Here is a 20,199-nt window from a genome sequence, read left to right on the forward strand (position 1 = left end):
CATCTCTGAATGATTGTGCAAAGTGTTAATGGGAAATGGGAGAAAACATATTTTCACATTTTTACAAGACAGACAGAAAGTGAGTTGATTTAACTCTTTCTCGAAACGTAATTAGTTTTCAACGTTTCGAAGGAATTCTTCTTTTTTTTTTCATTACTATTTCACTAACCTGTTATGATTAAGCTTCAATTGCTTTGTCGTTTGTTATCAGAAAATCTTGTATTTGATTCACCGCGAAATGGAAATAAGGCGCCTTTTATATAACACCAAGTCAAGTTTATAAAATTAAACTTTAATTAAATTTATTAATTTAATTTAATTGGGTCAAATCAACGATGGTATCGTCGATTTGGAGAGAAAGAGTTAAGCTTTGTAAATATATTTTTTATTTCTACCTGATGTTTTACGTTATACAAGCGTCACTAAAAAGTAAATCTAAATCTGATTACAAATATAAAACCTGGCAGAGTCTCTGGTTTTAACATATCGCAGATAAAAGTTTCCCTAAACCCAGCCCCGTTCAATAGTTTCCAATTAGTCTTTTATGTGAAAATCAATGTCAGCCTCCATCTGGCTAACGTCAACGTCACGTGATACAATCTGGGTAACCAATCAAAATTTTATACGTTACTATTCACATGTTATAAATTGATATGTTTGTACACGTCATTTCCTGTCTCATGGATTTAGACATTTAGTTACATCATAAGAGAATCATATTCAACTACTGCTCAAGTGTTTATATTTAAGCTGAACTATGTTGCTATGGCTATTGGTGTTTGTGGTTTTGTCTTGAAATACAGGGTACGTTAACCCGCATGCCAACATATAATTGAGATACGGCAGAATACTTTACGTATAATAACTCAGTACAAAGTTGTGCTAAGAATTCACATAGTATTTTCGATCATTTACTTGTGCTAATAATCACTTGTGTTTTTGGTTTTTATTAATTTTTTTTTTTTTAGTTTTGGGTTTCTTTGTTTTTGTTGATTTGGTTTGTTTTTTAATTATGACGCCGTTTCCGAAATGAACTATCTGGGCTCAGTAGTAAAAGCTTCGCTGTTGCAATCTTGGTTTGCACTTACATATATATTTAATTCATTTGGATGTCTGAAAGGTCGTGCGCTATTCGCACTGATTCAGTTCTCATACCATGCGCGATGTCCTGTGAGATGTCTGGACTAGGATGTTGATTATCTCCCACTCTGATGGAACATTTGAAACATGTCAAATATTTTTTACAATCATCCAAAAACATGTTAAACATTTTACCAACATCCGAAACATGTCAAAGATTTTACAAACAGTCGAAACATATCAATCATTTTACAAACATACAAAACATGTCAAACATTTTTAAAAAATCCGAAACATGTCCAACATTTTACAAAAATCAGAAACATGTCAAACATTTTACAAACAGCCGAAACATGTCAAACATTTTACAAAAATCAGAAACATGTCAAACATTTTGCAAACACCCGAAACATGTCAAACATTTTACAAACAGCCGAAACATGTCAAACATTTTACAAACAGCCGAAACATGTCAAACATTTTACAAAAATCAGAAACATGTCAAACATTTTGCAAACACCCGAAACATGTCAAACATTTTACAAACATATAAGAATCTCATTTCGGAAATATATATAGTTGCATGGGTAAAAATGTTAGGGTATAAATAAGTTAGATCTGGCCTATGTTAGCCCAAAGAAATGTATAGTTTTAAATCTGGCTTGTTTTTCTTTACTGATTTAATACAAAGACATATTATGTAAACTTTTGTTGATTGTTTGGAACACATTTTAGCGAAATTTCGTTTGTGATTCTTAGGCTACTGACTGGTTTCTGCCTTGATTCTTTGTGATTAAAAATGTGTCAATGGCGTCATACAAAATTCTGACATTGGAATCACGCGCTCGTTTTGTGAATCTGTACAATCAGAGATAAGGGTCAGAGCAAGCTCTCGACGTTGGCCTGTGCCCCGCCTGAGGTTGTGAGGTCCACCGTTAGCCGCGGGGCCCAGTCAAGTTCACTAGAACTGTTTGACTTTGTAGTGGTCAGCTGACAGCTGCCATCTGGCTGGAGAACTAGCACAAACAATCTGATTGGGGAGTTCAACTTCAGGGACCTTGGGCCACATCGCGGGGGTAAAGGTGGGGGGGGGGGGGTAGTTGTTCACTTTATCGATCTTCTCCTTTTGCGTTTTTTAGCCTCCGACCCATTTTTTAAAAATTTATTTAAAAAAAAAATTTCCTATGCGGATGTATAATTTGAGTCTTTAAAAAAAAAAGAGCAACAGAGTAGGAAGGTATTTTTAATATTTTAAATTAAAAAAATAAAAATTGATGGGACTGTTTTTTGATATACGGTAGATAAAATAGAAGAAGAAAAAAAAAAGAGATAAAATATTATCTGCAGGCGTATTAATTTCTTGAAACAGAAATTGAATAAAACGTGAACAAAACTTTTGTAAAAAATGAATATACGTTGTTATTAACAACTATGACTTTAATGTAAAAGTATTTTGTGTAGAAACATAAGTGATCTTGAACACCCGAAATAAAACATATAAACTATACACGTCTGCACATTAGTCTCCTGTTTATCTCCCCTAATTATTCTTCTACTTCCCATTTATTACCACAACTACGACAGATTCTGGTTACATCAGAATGTATTCAGCTCATTCCAACAAACAATACACCATAAACGCAGTCATGGTTAAATCCCAAACACAAACACACACTCTTTAACAAGTCTGCTTGCACTTTGTTTTATTTTCTATTTTTACACAATCATTTATTAAGACAAATCTTCGTTAGGTTTCGCTTCAGATTTGCTAAACTAAAGAGAAAACAAGCTAATTATTTTAAAAAATCTTTTTTTGTTAACAAAGGTTATCAGATGGAAAGAACTGCAAAATCACTGCTATATATCTCCGTATTGCAGGAATAAGTTTCCTTTTTCTAGATACAGCATAATGTATTAATTTCCACAAAGTTATTAATAAATTGCGCATACTTTTTATCAATTCATGTGTTCTCATCGACTGTGAATAATTATGCAAAATTTCAACTTGATCCGAGAATGAGAGGTGGGAAAATCATGAAAAGGGAAATAACTACACATATACTGCCACTCTCAATAAGTAGCATTTATTTTCCATTTTCGATACAAAAAAAAAATAGTAAATAGCAATAATAAATCAACAATTATTTTTTTTAATGATTAATTTTTGATAAGCACAACAAATAATTGTGCAAAGTTTCGATTTGATTCAAGAATGGGTGTGAGAGAAACAAAGAGTACTAACGTTTTACCAGACAGACAGACAGACAGATAGAGCTGATATAAGCTTTATTAAAAAAAAAAGTCATTATGCAAGGGCGAGAAAGTGAGTTTTTATAAGTTGAAATAAAAGCAACAACCAACATCACCCCTCTTTCAGTCATCGATCTACAAGCGCCTCTTTTTAGATTTGATCACTCCTCTTTTTCGAGCAAGTCAGTCATAGAAGATTCTTTAAAAAGTCTTTTGTTATTAATGCCTTCAAACTGTCAAACTAACTTCCAGGAAGTTTTCTGATTTGTTCAGTTATGCCACATTGTCATTTATTGCTCCGTTCCTTCTATAAAAAAAATAGAACTATAACAAATTTAGTCAACAACTGTGTTACGTTCAGTCTATGGTTAGGCCTACGTTATATTTTGCAGTCAATTGATTTCTATTTGTAAATCTTTTCATGGTAGCAAAATTTAAAAAAAAAAAGTTAGTTGGCAAGTGCTAACTTTACCGTTTTGATTTTTTGTTTTTTAAAGTCTTTGTATAACCTGGCGTGTTTTAGTTTTTATATCCTTTTTTTTCTGGTCGTATTCTTGAAAAGTAATCAGCTGCTCAACCATTAAACTTACAATAGTCTCTCTCCAGCCTTGAACTTTTAGGTTGTTGTGACCTCAGCATATTATGCCTTCCATATTACAGGCAGGGAGCTAAAAATAGATGTGTATTGAAATGTTTTTGTAAGAGACTTTGGAACAGGATTCAAAGGTGGGAGAACGAGACCGTTAATAGGCAATAAATTTGACGGTTTGGACTGGAACAGTATACCTATCATATCACAAATAAACCATCACCTATCACATCACCTATTATATCACAAATAAACTTAAAGAACACCATGTTATGGTAAATACAATATATTAAATAAATGGTTGCTTGATTTTTCAAAAAAGCACTACCTAAAGACGTACTACTTAGTTTAGCATTCCCCATCAGTCAGTTTAACATTTCCCAATACTCTGTTTGAATTGTCATTTACCTGTTTTTGTAATTCAGAAACTTTGGACTCCATGTGTGTGATACTTAGGCCTATATGGGTCTTCATGTGTGGGAAATTTAAATGGCTCCAACATCCCAGATCGAGAAAAGAGATGGCTAAGTCTTTTATAAATGAGATTTTTAAATATTAATTTAGGGAGGGGGATGACGTTTCATCCCCGCCCAACAACACTTCTGAAAGGAATAACCTCATTTTCTATATATATATACATGAGGCATCGACTACAAACCAGACGAAAATGAATTATTTCCCTTGTATAAACAATCATCACCATGGCTACTTTGTAATGATGTTTAAGGCCATGTGCAAGTGCCTTGTTTGGTTTTCATGATGGAGCATACAACCGAATCAATGAATGAAAGCGAACGTTTATCAGCTTAACCTTTCCCATTGATACAAGAGCAATGTTTTAAGTACGAAGCTTTCGTCTAGCTTTCGTTTCGCACATTATTTTATTAACGTGAATATTTGAAGATATTCTGCCAGTCTGCTCGTATCGTTTATTCGTTTTTGATTCAACATCTAGACGCGGTCCCAATGAAATTATTATCCAAAGTTTATCCTAAAAGAGGCGTTAAAATTAGGTAATCTTAATAATAATTATAGTTTTTATATAGCACTATCTGTTGCAATATCTATTTTCTCTCTAACACTGTCTCAATACTTTCTCTCTTCTTCTCTCTTCTAACCCTATCACCCCCCCCCCCCCCCTTTTTTCACAATCCTTCGTGTTTGACTAACAGACACTTCATTGAATAAACATAATTTCTTCATTAGTGGACATACCATATAAATTTATTATAACAACGGGGTGGAAAAAAAAGAAAATATAACTCATTAGTGGCTCATTTATTTTTAATATCGAATAAAACAAATACGAAATAAAGAAAACAGTGGTTAAAAAAATAACCCTAAAACAATTCGTCAGCACAAATTGCTAGAACTATCTTTTGTTCGCGGAACCATCTTGCTTGCCTAATGTGTAATTGTTCCTTCAAAGAGCATTTCATGATATCGGCGGTACTGCGTCGGTTATGTCATCAAAGGGAAGGATCGAATCTGTTTAATTGAAATATGGTTTAATTGCATCACCCCAGGAGCGTTACACTGCCTGTACTTAGGGACTCCCCAACTCCCTCAGGATCTGTTTGTAGATAGACACGCCCCTGAGAAATACAGCTTCATTCAGGTACTCGTTGTGATCGTGGAGGAGAATAGGCGTGTTGTTGATGGGGGAGAAGCCCAGCACTGGCAGACCGAGCTGGGGAATAGAGAGAAACAAAAGGCTGCGTCTGAATACAGACATAGGGTAAGGTGGGAATTAGAGACTAGAAAGCTGGAGTAGAGACACAAAATAATGTAAATAGAGACACAAGATAAGCAGGTAAATAGAGACACGATAAGCAGGTAAATAGAGACACAAGATAAGCAGGTAAATAGAGTCACAAGATAAGCAGGTAAATAGAGTCACAAGATAAGCAAGTAAATAGAGTCACAAGATAAGCAGGTAGAGTCACAAGATAAGCATGTAAATAGAGTCATAAGATAAGCATGTAAATAGAGTCACAAGATAAGCAGGTAGAGTCACAAGATAAGCAGATAAATAGAGTCACAAGATAAGCAGATAAATAGAGTCACAAGATAAGCAGATAAATAGAGTCACAAGATAAGCAGGTAGAGAGTCACAAGATAAGCAGATAAATAGAGTCACAAGATAAGCAGGTAGAGTCACAAGATAAGCAGGTAAATGAAGACACAATCCACTTATTTAAGTAAAGATGATACTCCCCCCCCCCCCCCACATTCTCCCATTTCTTTCCCACAACCCTGTGCATGTAACCTTCATCAGTATATCTCAAACTTTTACTCAAGAAGCAACCCAGGTCGAAAAAAAAATGTTACAATCGCTTTCATCTTAGTCTTCTGAACAGCGTAAAATCTATTCACCAGAAGTCTACAGTCTCACTTCAGGAAAGTTTGTTAAGAAAAAAAAAGAGCAAGGTCATACTGAGTTAAAGAAGAAATGGTAAGGGAAATTACTGAAGTGTGTGTGGGACATACACTTATAGCGCACGTACGTCTGCACTGGACGTGACTGTCGCTAAGATCATCTTTGTGTTAAATCGAGACGTCAACAAAAAGGACGGGTCCTGGTATGGCACGATTTTGGACTTTGGCGGGTGGCGGGAAAAATTATTTGTTTTATAAAAAATGGAAAGTTTTGACTCACAGACAAGGACGCAACTAATTAAAAAAATTAGAATAGGATTTTACGAAGAATAGCGAAATGTAAACAGAATAATTTTGGCGGCTTTAGAGAGAGGCAGCTTTTTCGACATTCGCTATCAGCGTCGACTTACTTATATTGTTGGCGTGCGCCTGTGATTTTTTGTAAACTTTATTTGAATGTTACCTTCGTCGGACTTGCATAAGACACAGAGCGGAAACGCCAAACAGACCACACTTTTGGCGTTACCATGTGCGTTCATAGATAAAAGAAAACAACTAAACTTTATTTTTCAAAAGTCCTACTCGGAAGATGAAACGAAGTCACTAAATTTGATTATTTTATTTTTTAAACATTGGTATATATATTTCTTTCTTGAAAAACAGTGTCTAGCCTCCACTCTGGAGAAAGGCGTCCTTCAGTTTGAGAAACACTGATGAAGATAGAAAATGAGACTTGAACTTTATTTATTTATTCAAGTACTCAATTTATTTAAACTCACCAAGCGCAGTTGTCTCCCATCAGTTCCAGCTGGAAATATTTCTTTTCTAATAGTTATACCACTAAAAATAGAAATAGGAATACAATGAAATTAAAGAAATCAATTTATTAATGAACTCATTGGAATATTTTTTTCCATAAACAGCTTAATAAGAATAGAAAAATATGAGCCTTGCGCATTGAAAGACTTATAGCAAAATACAATAGTGATATAAGTTATAATAAACGGATCAATATAGACAAAGAAATTAGGAATCAGGCTCAAATATACAGTCTATGTACTCACGTCGACTGACACGCTCGACTGAACTTGATCCACCAGGGGTTGCTGTCATCTGTAGGTGTAATGTGTTCACTGGTGCTGTTCGTTTTCTGAAATACCATTCAAGATTCAGAAAACACTACACCTAATACGTTACCTAATGAAGTGGGTATATATTTAAAACAACTTTGATTTGGTTAATTGCATAATGCAGCGCATAAGAATCATCTCATCTCTGCCTGTGGTCCCATCTGGTGCATAGGCCACCAATCCTCCATGCGTTTCGGTTCGAGGCGAGTCTAGTCAACTGTCCCCACGTCTTGCCAATCTGATTAACATCTGCGCCATCCATTCATGGTCCGTCCAATCTTCCTCCTTCCTCGGGGGCTCCAGATTAGAGTTTGCTTTGTTATGTTGGATTCAGGCTTGCGAAAAGTTTGACGCAACCATCTCCACCGTCTCTGAAGGATATCCACTTCAATGGGGCTGCTGGTTTGTTATTCACCACAGTTGTTCATTCGAGATGCTGTCTGGCCAGCGGATCATAAGAAGCTTTATAAAAACCATGCTGACATTGTATTGAAATTTCGTTTAACAGAATGAATAAAGGATTTCTTTACAAAACGCTCCGCCGGGACTTAAGACAAACTTTGATCCAATTTGATACAGAACCTTCATCGTATGCGATAAGGAACGCTTTATAGTATAAATGATAGATAGATAGATAGATAAATAGATAGATAAATAGATAGACAGACAGATAGACAGGCAGACGGACAGACAGACAGACAGATAGATAGATAGATAGATAGATAGATAGATAGATAGATAGAAGACAGATAGATAGATAGATAGATAGATAGATAGATAGATAGATAGATAGATAGATAGATAGATAGATAGATAGATAGATAGGTAGATAGATAGATAGTAGGTTCTCTCAATTTGAACAGTATTATTTTCAATATACTCTCTAAACTTTAAAGATATATTTTAAAAATATTGATACAAACATGATGATAGGTGTAGGTGACGTCACTTCCTGCTTCGATCCGCCATTCTTCCAGCATTTTGTCAAAGTCTTCCAAACTTTCCGTCGGAGGTATTCTTATATCAAACCCTACATGACGGAAAAAAACTATAAATAGCAAGCCCTTTGGTGTATCCGGTTTGCAAACTAAAGGAAGTGTTCATGACCTATGTAATATACTTTATGTAGGCTCCTTTTTAGCACTGCTGATTCAAATCAATAGCTCCATGGTTTGAAGGGCTACGTTTTGTAACAAAAAAAAAAATTAAAAAATTCAATCTAGAGGAAACCTTGGACTTTCACTCTATGACTTAAACCAGTGATGCCCAACCTAATTCAATCTGCCGGCCATTTTAATTTCCAACACTACTGTCGCGGACCACATGATGGAAAAGACACAAAAATTTAATGAAATTGACCTGAAACTATTTTATTTCAAACCCGAGGATCTAATACTTACATTGAATTATTTGGTTATTTGAATTTTCTCTTTACACTTTAAAAAAAATGGCGTAAGTTCTGCTTATATTTTATTATTCTTTAAAAAAATCAACCATGTTGGCTAGCAATGGTATCATGTTCTAGAATGAAGTAAAGATTCTATAGTCCTATTTCATGAACGCACAAATGTTTAATGTCTTGTTAGTAATCCATTAGACAAAATGCAGGTACTACGGGGAGGGGGGATTTTCTATATTTTGTGCCGTCGTTTCGGCGGGCTGGATGGAAGATCTTCGCGGGCCGAATTTGGCCCGCTGGCCGTACTTTGGGCATCACTGACTTAAACATGAGTTAAAAACATACGGGCAACTAGCTTTGCAGAAATAAAGGAGGTTTGATTTGAAGATCAACAGCCAAGCGTCGCGATACTGTTCAAATTATAGCTTTGCACATAGCCATGACATTCTTAAGTCCTGTTAGAAATCATCCATTGACGAGATCATGACAAAACACACACACAAGGGTTGTCCACTGAAGGTCGCGAAGAACAGGCTTTATGATGTTTTGTTTTACTCTTGAGGTTTCTTTCTCTCCCACTTTCTCTCCCTCTTTCTCTCCCACTTTCTCTCCCTCTTTCTCTCCCACTTTCTCTCCCACTTTCTCTCCCTCTTTCTCTCCCACTTTCTCTCCCTCTTTCTCTCCCACTTTCTCTCCCTCTTTCTCTCCCTCTTTCTCTCCCATTTCCTCTCCCTCCTTCCCCTTGATTCTCTGTTTCTGATCCTCACACACTCTTTTTTTTTTCTAATCGTCTTTCTATCATTACTAGCATTCTATTTCAATGTTTGTGATCCATTAACTCACTTTTTAAAGCATATCTTGTTACTCTTTTTCGGAGTTTGCATGACCACATCAATCTTTTTTTAGCACGCGACTCGCTTTTTGTTCACATAACACTTTTTGATCACATGACTCTCTGATCACATCATTCTCTTTTTGATCACATCACATTCTTTCTGATAACATCACTCTCTTTCTGATCACATCACTCTCTTTCTGATCAGCCCACTCTCTTTCTGACCACATCACTCTCTTTCTGATCAGCTCACTCTCTTTCTGACCACCTCAATTTCTTTCTGATAGCATCACTCTCTTTCTGACCACATCACTCTCTTTCTGATAGCATCACTCTCTTTCTGATCACATCACTCTCTTTCTGACCACATCACTCTCTTTCTGACCACATCACTCTCTTTCTGACCACATCACTTTCTTTCTGATCAGCCCACTCTCTTTCTGACCACATCACTCTCTTTCTGACCACATCACTCTCTTTCTGACCACATCACTTTCTTTCTGATCAGCCCACTCTCTTTCTGACCACATCACTCTCTTTCTGACCACATCACTTTCTTTCTGATCAGCCCACTCTCTTTCTGATCCCACCATTTTCTCTTTCTTTATCCCTATTAGTTTTTCATTTCAATATTGCATTATTTCCCCTTGCTGCATCTTCCTTCTACCTTGTAGTAAAAGTGATTATCAGTAATAACAGCCTGCTTGATTGGCTGAAAAGTTCAAAGAAAAACCTGTCACATGACTGGTCACATGAAAGAAATATATTGCGTCGCTGTCTGTGAAGTCAACGGAGATTTGAGTTCTACAAATAAAGCCCTGGTTTCTATTTATGGTATATCCAGTAAGGGCGCTGCATTCAGTTTACATGTAAATTTACGAAACCATATCCATAAATAGTTAATATTTTCTGGCTACAAAGAAAAGGAAGAGAAAAGGAAAATGGGAGATTATGTAGAAATTAAGAAATAAAAAAAGAAAATCTTAACGGAATTATAGGAAGGGGGCTGTTCATGCCGCAATACATATATTTATATATCTGTGTGGTGCGTGTGTGTGTGTGTGTGAAAAAAAAAGAGAGAAATAATTATAGTCAACCAATTTTCCAAAATAGTTTTAATGCGCCACATAATTTATAGTGGTCAGTGTTTGTTTATAAAACCACTGTTTGTCTCCAACATTTCCGTCAATGGCGGGCTCATTTTTTTCATACTTGTGTGTGAACATTACTCTAGCCAGATGTCGAGCCTCTGAATTTAATTACATTTATTTTGTTACGTTATGTTTTGTTTGTTGTGTTTTTTTGTTTTTTTTGCATACAGATATGAAATATTGTGAACAATGGCTACAGTAGAACACGTGACCTCCTCTGGCAGACATGACGTCATAAGGCTATCTTTCAATCAGAAGAGTTCTTTCAAATTCATGAGGCATTTTTTTTTTTTTTTGCTATTGTTGTGTTTCCGTTCTGTACGCTTGTGTTTGGGTCACCCGATACCAATGCATGTGACTAAATGTCAAATCAAACTAAATGTCATCAGTAGAAAGAATTTGAACCTCTGCATTTAAAAACGATAATATGTTTAGACAGAAACGTCAAGATCACGAGATTATCGACACTCGCCAATGTAATCCGATAAAACAATTTTTTTTAAATTCGCAAAGCTTAAACTAGTTTCATAAATAAAATTTATAAATTTATTGATACATTGACGATATGGAAGGAGTACTAAAATATAATCATAATCAACGATATTTATCTGTGGTTGCTTGTCTTCGAGTCCCTTTGGAAGTGCACTCTTGGTGACAGCATCTTCTCTCACACTAATAAGAAACAAATGGATTTATGTGAGTAGCACGAGAATCCTTGGCTCCTGTTCTCCAAAATCAAATTTTCACGTTGTCCAAGACCCACCGCCCCCTCGCCCCAAAACACCCCTTGATTACCCTTTTGAGGTTTTCAAATACATATGTAAGGCTACCTGAATAATGCTATTTTCAGCTTAGAAATAATGCACATTTATAAATTTAAATAGAGGAATCCCATTTCATACGTTGACAGCACTGACCTGCAGAAAATGATTCCGGAACAACATTGTACTGTACACCGCCCTGTTGAAACAAAATTATACAGTGTGAAAAAAGACCGAATGTTTAACTATACAGTGTGAACCAAGACTGAATGTTTAACAATACAGTGTGAACCATGACTGAATGTTTAACTATAGAGTGTGAACCAAGAGTTTGCTGTTTTAAAACAAAATAATTCTTTATTAAATCATACGTCCTTTTTTTCCATTGATAAAATTGATTTTTAGTTTATAAAAGAAAAAAAAACTCAACTTAAATTCATCAACTCATATATTTTTTGTCACACTATTCATCAGTTTTTTATTATACATATATGTACATCAATATACGTTGTTATAGGTTAATATATATTAATAATATTTATATAGACCTACACTTACAGTTATTTTACAACGTTAAAATATTGTAAATATTTATGTAGATGAAAAAGAGCTTAAACTCCAGATATCAGTATCAACAACAATGTAGATGAAATTTTGAAAGATGATTAAATAGCAATCAAAATTGCGTGTCATTTAGTCAAATTAAAAAAAAAAGGTCATTATAGGTGACAGCGTTTGGTCTCTTGTTGAACTAGAGAAAGATAGGGGGGAAAGAGGTAAGCGGAAAAGAAGAAATAGAGAGTCAGACAGAGAAAGAAAGAGAAGAAGAGAGAGACAAAGATGGAGAGGAGAGAGAGAAAGAAAGGTAAGCGGAAAAGAAGAAATAGAGAGTCAGAAAGAGACAAAGAAAAAGAAGAAGAGAGAGACAAAGATGGAGAGGAGAGAGAGAAAGAAAGAGACAGAGAAGGAGAGAGAGAGACAGAGGGGGAGAGAAAGAGAGACAAAGATGGAGAGAGAGAAAGGCAAAGATAAAGAGAGAGACAAAAAGAGAGACAAAAATGGAGAGAGAGAGAGAGAGACAAAGATGGAGTGAGAGAGAGAAAGAGAGAGACTGAGAACGAGAAAGACAGAGACAAAGTTGGAGACAGAGAGAGAGAAAAAGAGAGCGAAGAGTTAGAGACAAAAACAAGAGTCGAAAAAAGAAAATAGAATTTAAAAGAAGAAAAAAAAAGACCTGACAAAAAAAATTCCTAAGTCAATGTACAGATACAAGAAACCAAACAATTAAGAAAAAAAAAACACATAACAAATGATGTGACTCCAGCGTAATGACGTCATGTCAACAGATTCAAGCCAAACAATCTCTTTGGTTAGGAGAGTAACTGAAGCTTCGGTCAACAAAGTGACGCTCTAAAATGTTAACTTATGCTATTGACAAATATAAAAAAATCCCCTTTCCTACCTTCATAATGGTCAGGTTAATTGATGTGACGTCACCAGCAGACAGAGATGGGTCGGACGCTAACCTGGTGCGATAAAAAAAACAATTGAATCAAAGAAAATAAAATTGAATAAGTGAAGTAATAGAATAAAATTCTTGGATTGATGGCTAGAGAGAGAGAGAGAGAGAGAGAGAGAGAGAGAGAGAGAGAGAGAGAGAGATACGTAGAGAAAGAAAGAGGAAGTCACGCTACTAAGGGAGGATACTTCTGAAAGTAGAATGTAAACATGTAATATTCTGTAATAATAAAAAGGTCATGCTTAGACATTTTTGACTTCTCTATATACAAACAGTTTATTATCTTTCACGTTTGTTGTGCAAACAGCGGATGTAGAAAGAGTCAATCACCATGACAACGTCAACAAAAGGTTCTACTTCCGTTCACTAGCAAAATTGAAAGTTTCTATCTGTCAAACACGCAGCTCCCTCCCTCTCTCTCTCTCTCTCTCTCCCTCTCTCTCTCTCTCTCTCTCTCTCTCTCTCTCTCTCCGTGTATGTTGGTGTGTGTGTGTGTGTTTGCGCTCACGTGAGTGCTCTCATATCTGGCGCCAGACAGGAAAACATTCCGATTGCCCAGGGGCAACAGGCACTTAATAAATCAGCGTCATTGCCAAAAACAATTTTTCTGCCCTCAAATTAAGTTCCAGAATACATGCATGATAAATAATGAGGGGGGAGGGGGTGGATTAGCTATGCATGTCGCTATGACTGCACTACCACTGCATGTCTTAATGGCTGTTTTGTGTTGGTTTCGGTAACTTGACTTCCGATTTTATTTTTGGTTAACTTAGACTTAGAGGACATGCAAAAAAAAAAAAAAAAAAACACAAAACCCCCAAAACAACAGAAGTCTTCAAAGGAGTTCACGGATTGGTGTCTGGTTTGAACACGTTGTACAATAATAAAATTCGATATGAGCAGTGAATCGGACAATGGAAATGATTGGACAGCCATGCAGTATGTCGTCCGGGCGACATCGATTACGTCTTTTTTTTAAAAGGTTGATGGGTAATTTTTGTATACGTCGATAGTGTATCCACTAAAATCTCGAAACCATTTATAAAGCTAGTATTTTTTAAGAACATGGATCTTCCGAATTTTAAACACTGTGATTGAGCAATGTAATTTTACATTAATTATTGGTAAATAATTATTTTCTTTGATATCGAATAAAGGAAATAACTTGTACTTTATTGAAAGATTTAGTTTTAAGGGACGTAGCTTCTTCTTTCACACTGATTTTTTTTTTTTTTTTTTTTTTTTATTCTGCTTGTTGAAGAAATAATATTATAGGTTTAGTTACAAAAATATAGGTATTGGGGTATTAGTTGAAAAAAAAAAGGTATTATGGTATTAGTACAACAATGTATTTTTTAGTTTCGACATTAATGAATTAATATATATATAAAAAAAGAATTATTATTATTATTATTATTATAAATTGTTTAGAAGGTCAGATAAAAATATTTGCATTCATAATTGTAATTTAAAAATCTTAGTTCAACATTCCTTGCCTTCTTCAGCCATCATTAGAAAATAATTATTAATAATAATTTTATATTATAATATATTACATTATAATACATAATATAATATATATTATATTAATAATTATCATTCATTACAGACCTTATTCTATTTCTTCCTTCTCATTATTGCGTTGGAGAGTTCAGATGACTTAACCAATATCTGAGATGATTAATTAAGGGCTAATACTATAAAATATATGGCAAAAGAAAAAAGAAAAAAAAAATGTCCACGCCCCTGAAGTTTGTTTTATTTAAGGGCACATTCTTAAAGCAGGCACTGGTTGTTAAGAAACGCGCTACGGTAATTAGATCTACTGTCTTAAAAAAAAAAAGATAACCATCTCTCAAAATAATTAGTCTTGCCTACTATTTCCGAATCTCATTTAAACACCCAGACACATATACACAGTTACTCTAAACACCTAAACACACACACATTCAACTAAACACACACAATCACCTGCACACCAATTACACACACACACACAATTCCTACGTAAATTTCCGAAACACGAGGCAGGAAGTGACGCAATCAGAAAGTCATGACGTTGTGTCTGGTTGCATCAACAGATGGTCTTGATGAGCGCTCCTCGGATTGAGATTGAAGGAGTCTGTCTCAGACGTCTCGCTCATGTTCAGGCGATAAGTGTCTCAAAATTGTGTCTATGGGTAAACCATTGTATACGCTTGAACTTGACTCTGCTGTGTTGAGTGATTCTCACGCTGTAAACGTTTAGACTATTTCTTACTAATGTCGGGAACACATAGAATGTGTAGATCTTATGTTGTCGAGTACAACATCATCATCATCATCATCATCATCATCATCATCATCATCATCATCATCATCAAACTCCATTAGAGTGAGGGCTTGAGAGGCTCAAATCCTCTCTTGCAAAAGCCATGGACAGAAACCCTGCTGTCTTGCGTAGTACATAGTACAACATTATAGGGAAGTAGAAAAATAACACATTAATTAAAATCACTAAATTTAGAAAGCCTTCAGGACAGAAGACTCAGAAGTAAAGTAGCAATTATACATAAAACACTGAACCATAATCTTCAAATACAAAAACAAAATTTAATAAAATACTCAGAAAGACACAAAGATAAAGGCACATTCCTCATCCCATATGCTAGGACAAATTTGTACAAATACTCTTTCCTCCCTAGTGCTATTAGAGCATGGAATGGGTTGCCTGAGCTAGCCAGGAAAACCAGTGACTTGGCAGAATTTAGTTCATTGGTTAATATGCATGACTGAATGCATGACGCGTAGGACGTAATAATCTTCTTTTTTGAAGTAACGTCTGTATTATATAAGATAAGATATCATTAATATGTGGCTACACGTGACACACTCAATCTTCTACCAAATCACGTCCCCTAGTGGCGGATAGGGGAAAAACCCTTAGATATAAGTGTTAGCTGTGAATATCAAATAAACAGCCGTGGACCAACTGGTTTGCAGTCCTGGAGGATGAGATGGGGGTATCCCAGTGGTTAGAATATTCACTTGAAACATCTAAAAAAAAAATCCAGGGAAATGACTGCAAAAAGGGAGTATAGGGCGCTTAAACTCTAAACCCGGGTAGATGAAACTCGTAAACTAGGGATAGTAATTCATCTAAGAGAGACAACTCCGAACTCAAAGGCTATGGGAGCATACCCAGAAAGAAAAGCAGGCTGAAGTCGGAGTCAATGGGCCCCCTGGCACATAACACATTGACACGTATCCTCATCTATGTTGGGGCTCAGAAATGATTCTTATAGATGTGGTGTCTTGCCTATGGAATCCCGCCGCACAGGTAGAGGGCCGGGCTCTCCGCCTCGAAGGAGACCAAGAGGCCCGAACAAGACTCTGGCCCCAAAACCGTCATATAGAACAAAGACTATACGGAGAACTGACTGATCTAGAAACCACTGCGCGGTTCATCTCAGATATAGGATTACTGATCTTGACACTTCAACATGTAAAATGAGAACGAAGAAGAAGAAGAACTTGGTCATGATAGTCAACAAAAAAGTTGATCATTACTTTTTATGACAAATGATCACCGATTAGCTTTTATTTAACAACCTTTTCAAATGTCCATATTGATCATAATTTAAAAGCCAATTTTAATTATTAGTGTTGCATTTGTACAGGGCGTATTTCATTCTCCTCCAGCATGTGGGGAGGGCGGTATTTGAGAGTGGAGGAATGGCTGCCATTAGGGGCTCAGCTAACACAACTCAAATGTTCATTTAAACAGTCCTATCTGCAGTGGAATTCGAAATCGACCTTCCTCGGGTACTCATTCAAACATTTCCACAAACTTGTATCAATGGTCAGGTTTAATATAGTGATGTTAAGATAAATGTTGCTGAAGTTTCTGAACTGAGTGTAACATGCTATCCAGACTTGGTCATCCACTCCAGACCAGCGTCATTTGTCCTGACCCTGTCGTTCCACTGGGCATTGATGATAAGAGGGTCAGAGAGTGAGGTTACTGTGACACGAATCTCCGGCTATCACAAAAAAAAAATGTTTATAAGCAATAACCTTATTCATTACGTCCTCAGATAGAAAAATATCTGGTGATGGCAAGTTTTGTAGTGCAAGTCTAGATTTACTTTCAGGGGGTCTCAAGCCTTCACCTAAAGGAACCCAGAACTATGCTAGTTATTTGACTCTTATGATGTTGTAGTTGAGAACCCAAAAGATTCTATTAAAATCATTTTTTTTTGTCAACGCATTCTACGATAGAGTGCTTTGCTTACTGATAGAATGTCTGCAATCGTGCTAGTCTCATTGCAGTTAAGTTTTTAAGTCTTAATCAAGACACGAAAAACATCTCAAGTTAGGTTAAGTTAGCATAAGCACATGCAAAGTAAAATAGAGTCTGCATGTAGGCGCAGGGCCCAACAGGAGCAATCGGTCAAAACGGCTTTAAATCGACCCTGAAAGCCAAGATACACTATTAATAAATCAATCGTTCGATACACCAAGAATGTAACCCTTTTAGTCCTACATCTTTTTCTTAATGCCTAATTTAAATTGCGGGACACTTGCCAGGCGGCGAGACCCAATTTGTAGCAATCGGTAAAATCAGCTTAAAGCCGGCCTTGCTAATACCCAATCAACAAAGACAAGGCTTGAGAATGATAGTAAATGCTAACACCTAACTAGCCTTAAGATACTATATATAGGATACCCCTCCCCAAAACGTGAGAATCACACATTTTGTAGGTTATGACACTAAGTGCATACATTGAATCTGAACCTCACCAACATATGGAAAGACATAGACAAATATCACGAAAGAAGACAAGCTCTGTGAAGTTTAGATTCGGAGACAAAATGATTCCACATTTTGAAGAAATATTCTGGAGATTATAGAGATGTATGTACATTGGACTGACTAGTCCGTATTAACATTACATCCCCTGTTTTCACATCATTACTCATTCACGCGCAGTTAGCGGCCAATCCGTAACAAGCAAACGAGTAATAGTGGAAAGTGATAGGCCTAATGTTTCAATAGCAATACATTTGAAGTTAATTTTAATGTGGTGTTATTAGATCGTAAAATAAAGAGCTTAATCAAAGTACTTTAATTGTTCGTCCTCTGTTTCAAGAAAACATAAAGAAAGTAGAATAGACGCAAAAAAAGCCATTATTACAAAAAAAAGATTAAAAAAAAATGATTATTCACATTTGATTAGAGTAACACACTAATTGGCCTTTAATCACTAAATTTGATGGCGCTTTAGGGCAGAAAACTAACATGTAAAGTAGCAATAATACATGAAAAAGAACAACACTGAACCATAATAATCTAATAGAAAAACAAAACCTAATAAAATCCCCCAGAAAGACATAAAGATAGATGCGAATTTTTCATTCCATATGCTAGGACAAATAAGTACAAGTGTCCCTTGTTTCCCTAGAGTCATTAAAGCATGGAATGGGTAGCCTACATCAGCAAACAAAAACCAACGACTTAGCAGAGTGTAAGTCATGGAACAACACCCAAGACTAGATAAATGCATGGGCACGCGTAGTACGTAATTATCTTCTTTTTTTTATAGTAACGTCTGTAATTTATAAGATAAGATAGACACATTAAGTCAAACATCCATTATTTAAATCTAATGATTGTAGAACTTCAACCAGTTCCCAATACCAAAAGTTCTTTTCTTCGTAGCACAAACAGTAAACATAATCTTCAAGGACTCATTACTGCTCTCCAAACTATTCTTTTGCAATTTTAATTGACCAGACTGCCTGGTCATGTGATTTCCGCTCCGAACTGTTGTCATAAAGTTCCGATATAGAACTCTGCCATCCTCTGGCATCGTGCTGAAAGATTCAGGCTTTAACTGACCACATTCATTTCTGAAGAACGTTCCAGACTTACTGAATAAGTTATGAGACGCACCAAGATTGTTAAGAGTCAATATAAACTTTGTTGACCGTATATTTGTAGATGTTAGATTGCTCGTGCGTACATCTACACTCAAAAGGCTCTCGCGCACCGTGACGTAACTCGTTAAAGAAGATAGGATTTCACACACGTGATTGAATGATTGAATGATTGAGGGGGGAAAAAAACAGCGATTGCAGCTCTAGGAATGTCTCGAAGATGTCTTGTTTCACCCGCGTCTTTGTTTTGCTTGGCTACACACTCCCGCGGTGCTATGATCAAAGCCATCTTTCGACTTCATGAAGCTTGAAGTAGTAGCGAAAAGTAACTAAAAAAAAAAAAAAAAAAATCTCCCCCCCCACATGTAAGTAACAGATTTTCCATCTCTTTGTCTCCGGTCAAGTTACCTTGCCACGGGGGAGAAAGGTCATCTGGGAAGGTGGGGGGGGGGAGAAAGATTAGGGAGGAAAGGGGGGGTCAGGATTGATTGAAACGTTTATTGCTGTTGACACAACAGGTACGGCATCTGCCCAATAGAGACGCAGGGCGGCAATGAGTTTCAGGAGTTCAGATTGTGTACGAATGAGGGGTGGGGGGGGGTGGAAAAGGAGGGTACAGGGACGTAAGGGCGCCGTGTCTGGAACTGACGTCATCGGCCTCGTTTACTCTAATACGCTAGTTTGAAAATTTATATGGAAGTAAAGAATAAAAAAAAAAAAAAAGCTTAGACATCTTTCCATTCATACTTGATGTGGCTTCAATGTTTAGTAGTATAGTAGGTATATATTACCCGCCACCCGCGGGTCTTAATTTGCATATCACTGTCGATATAGTCACTGAGAGTACTTTGGAAACAATTAAACGAAATAATAATGTTATAAGAAACCGAATGCGTGAATGTAAAAATAGTATGAATGGAGCTATCAAAATAGCTAATCGACCTAAATCCATTTTTTAAAATAAAAACATTTGCTTGTAGGCCTACATATATTTAGATCTAGATCTAGAGTCTAGATGCAATTATAATAGATGTAGACCTACTATTATACGAGTGAATTCAAGGGCTCAAGAAAGTTATTAATTATTGTATGTTAGTATAATCACTATCACCCATATAGAGCCTCATGTAGCCTGTCCAATCATAGGGCGGGAGGAGGGTTGGAGAGTCAACGTGCGTGCGTGGTGT

At 36.1% G+C, this 20,199-nt stretch overlaps 2 protein-coding genes across 2 annotated transcripts in view; one reads left to right on the forward strand and one right to left on the reverse strand.

Annotated features, from left to right (window-relative positions):
* LOC106075197 (neuromedin-U receptor 2-like) overlaps positions 1 to 20,199 on the forward strand; it is a 181,631-nt gene that overhangs the window by 59,651 nt on the left and 101,781 nt on the right. The gene's annotated exons all lie outside the window — the stretch shown is intronic.
* LOC106052797 (aminoacylase-1-like) overlaps positions 5,190 to 20,199 on the reverse strand; it is a 48,853-nt gene continuing 33,843 nt past the window's right edge. The window contains exons 11-16 of the mRNA XM_056025717.1: positions 13,037 to 13,100; positions 11,731 to 11,773; positions 8,352 to 8,458; positions 7,363 to 7,448; positions 7,078 to 7,138; positions 5,190 to 5,609 (exon numbers count right to left, since the gene is read on the reverse strand). Coding sequence (XP_055881692.1) covers positions 5,466 to 5,609; positions 7,078 to 7,138; positions 7,363 to 7,448; positions 8,352 to 8,458; positions 11,731 to 11,773; positions 13,037 to 13,100 — 505 coding nt within the window. The 3' untranslated portion in view covers positions 5,190 to 5,465. The remainder of the gene's footprint in view (positions 5,610 to 7,077; positions 7,139 to 7,362; positions 7,449 to 8,351; positions 8,459 to 11,730; positions 11,774 to 13,036; positions 13,101 to 20,199) is intronic.

The sequence above is a fragment of the Biomphalaria glabrata genome, chromosome 4, assembly GCF_947242115.1.
Source record: "Biomphalaria glabrata chromosome 4, xgBioGlab47.1, whole genome shotgun sequence".
Taxonomy (NCBI): Eukaryota; Metazoa; Mollusca; class Gastropoda; family Planorbidae; genus Biomphalaria; species Biomphalaria glabrata.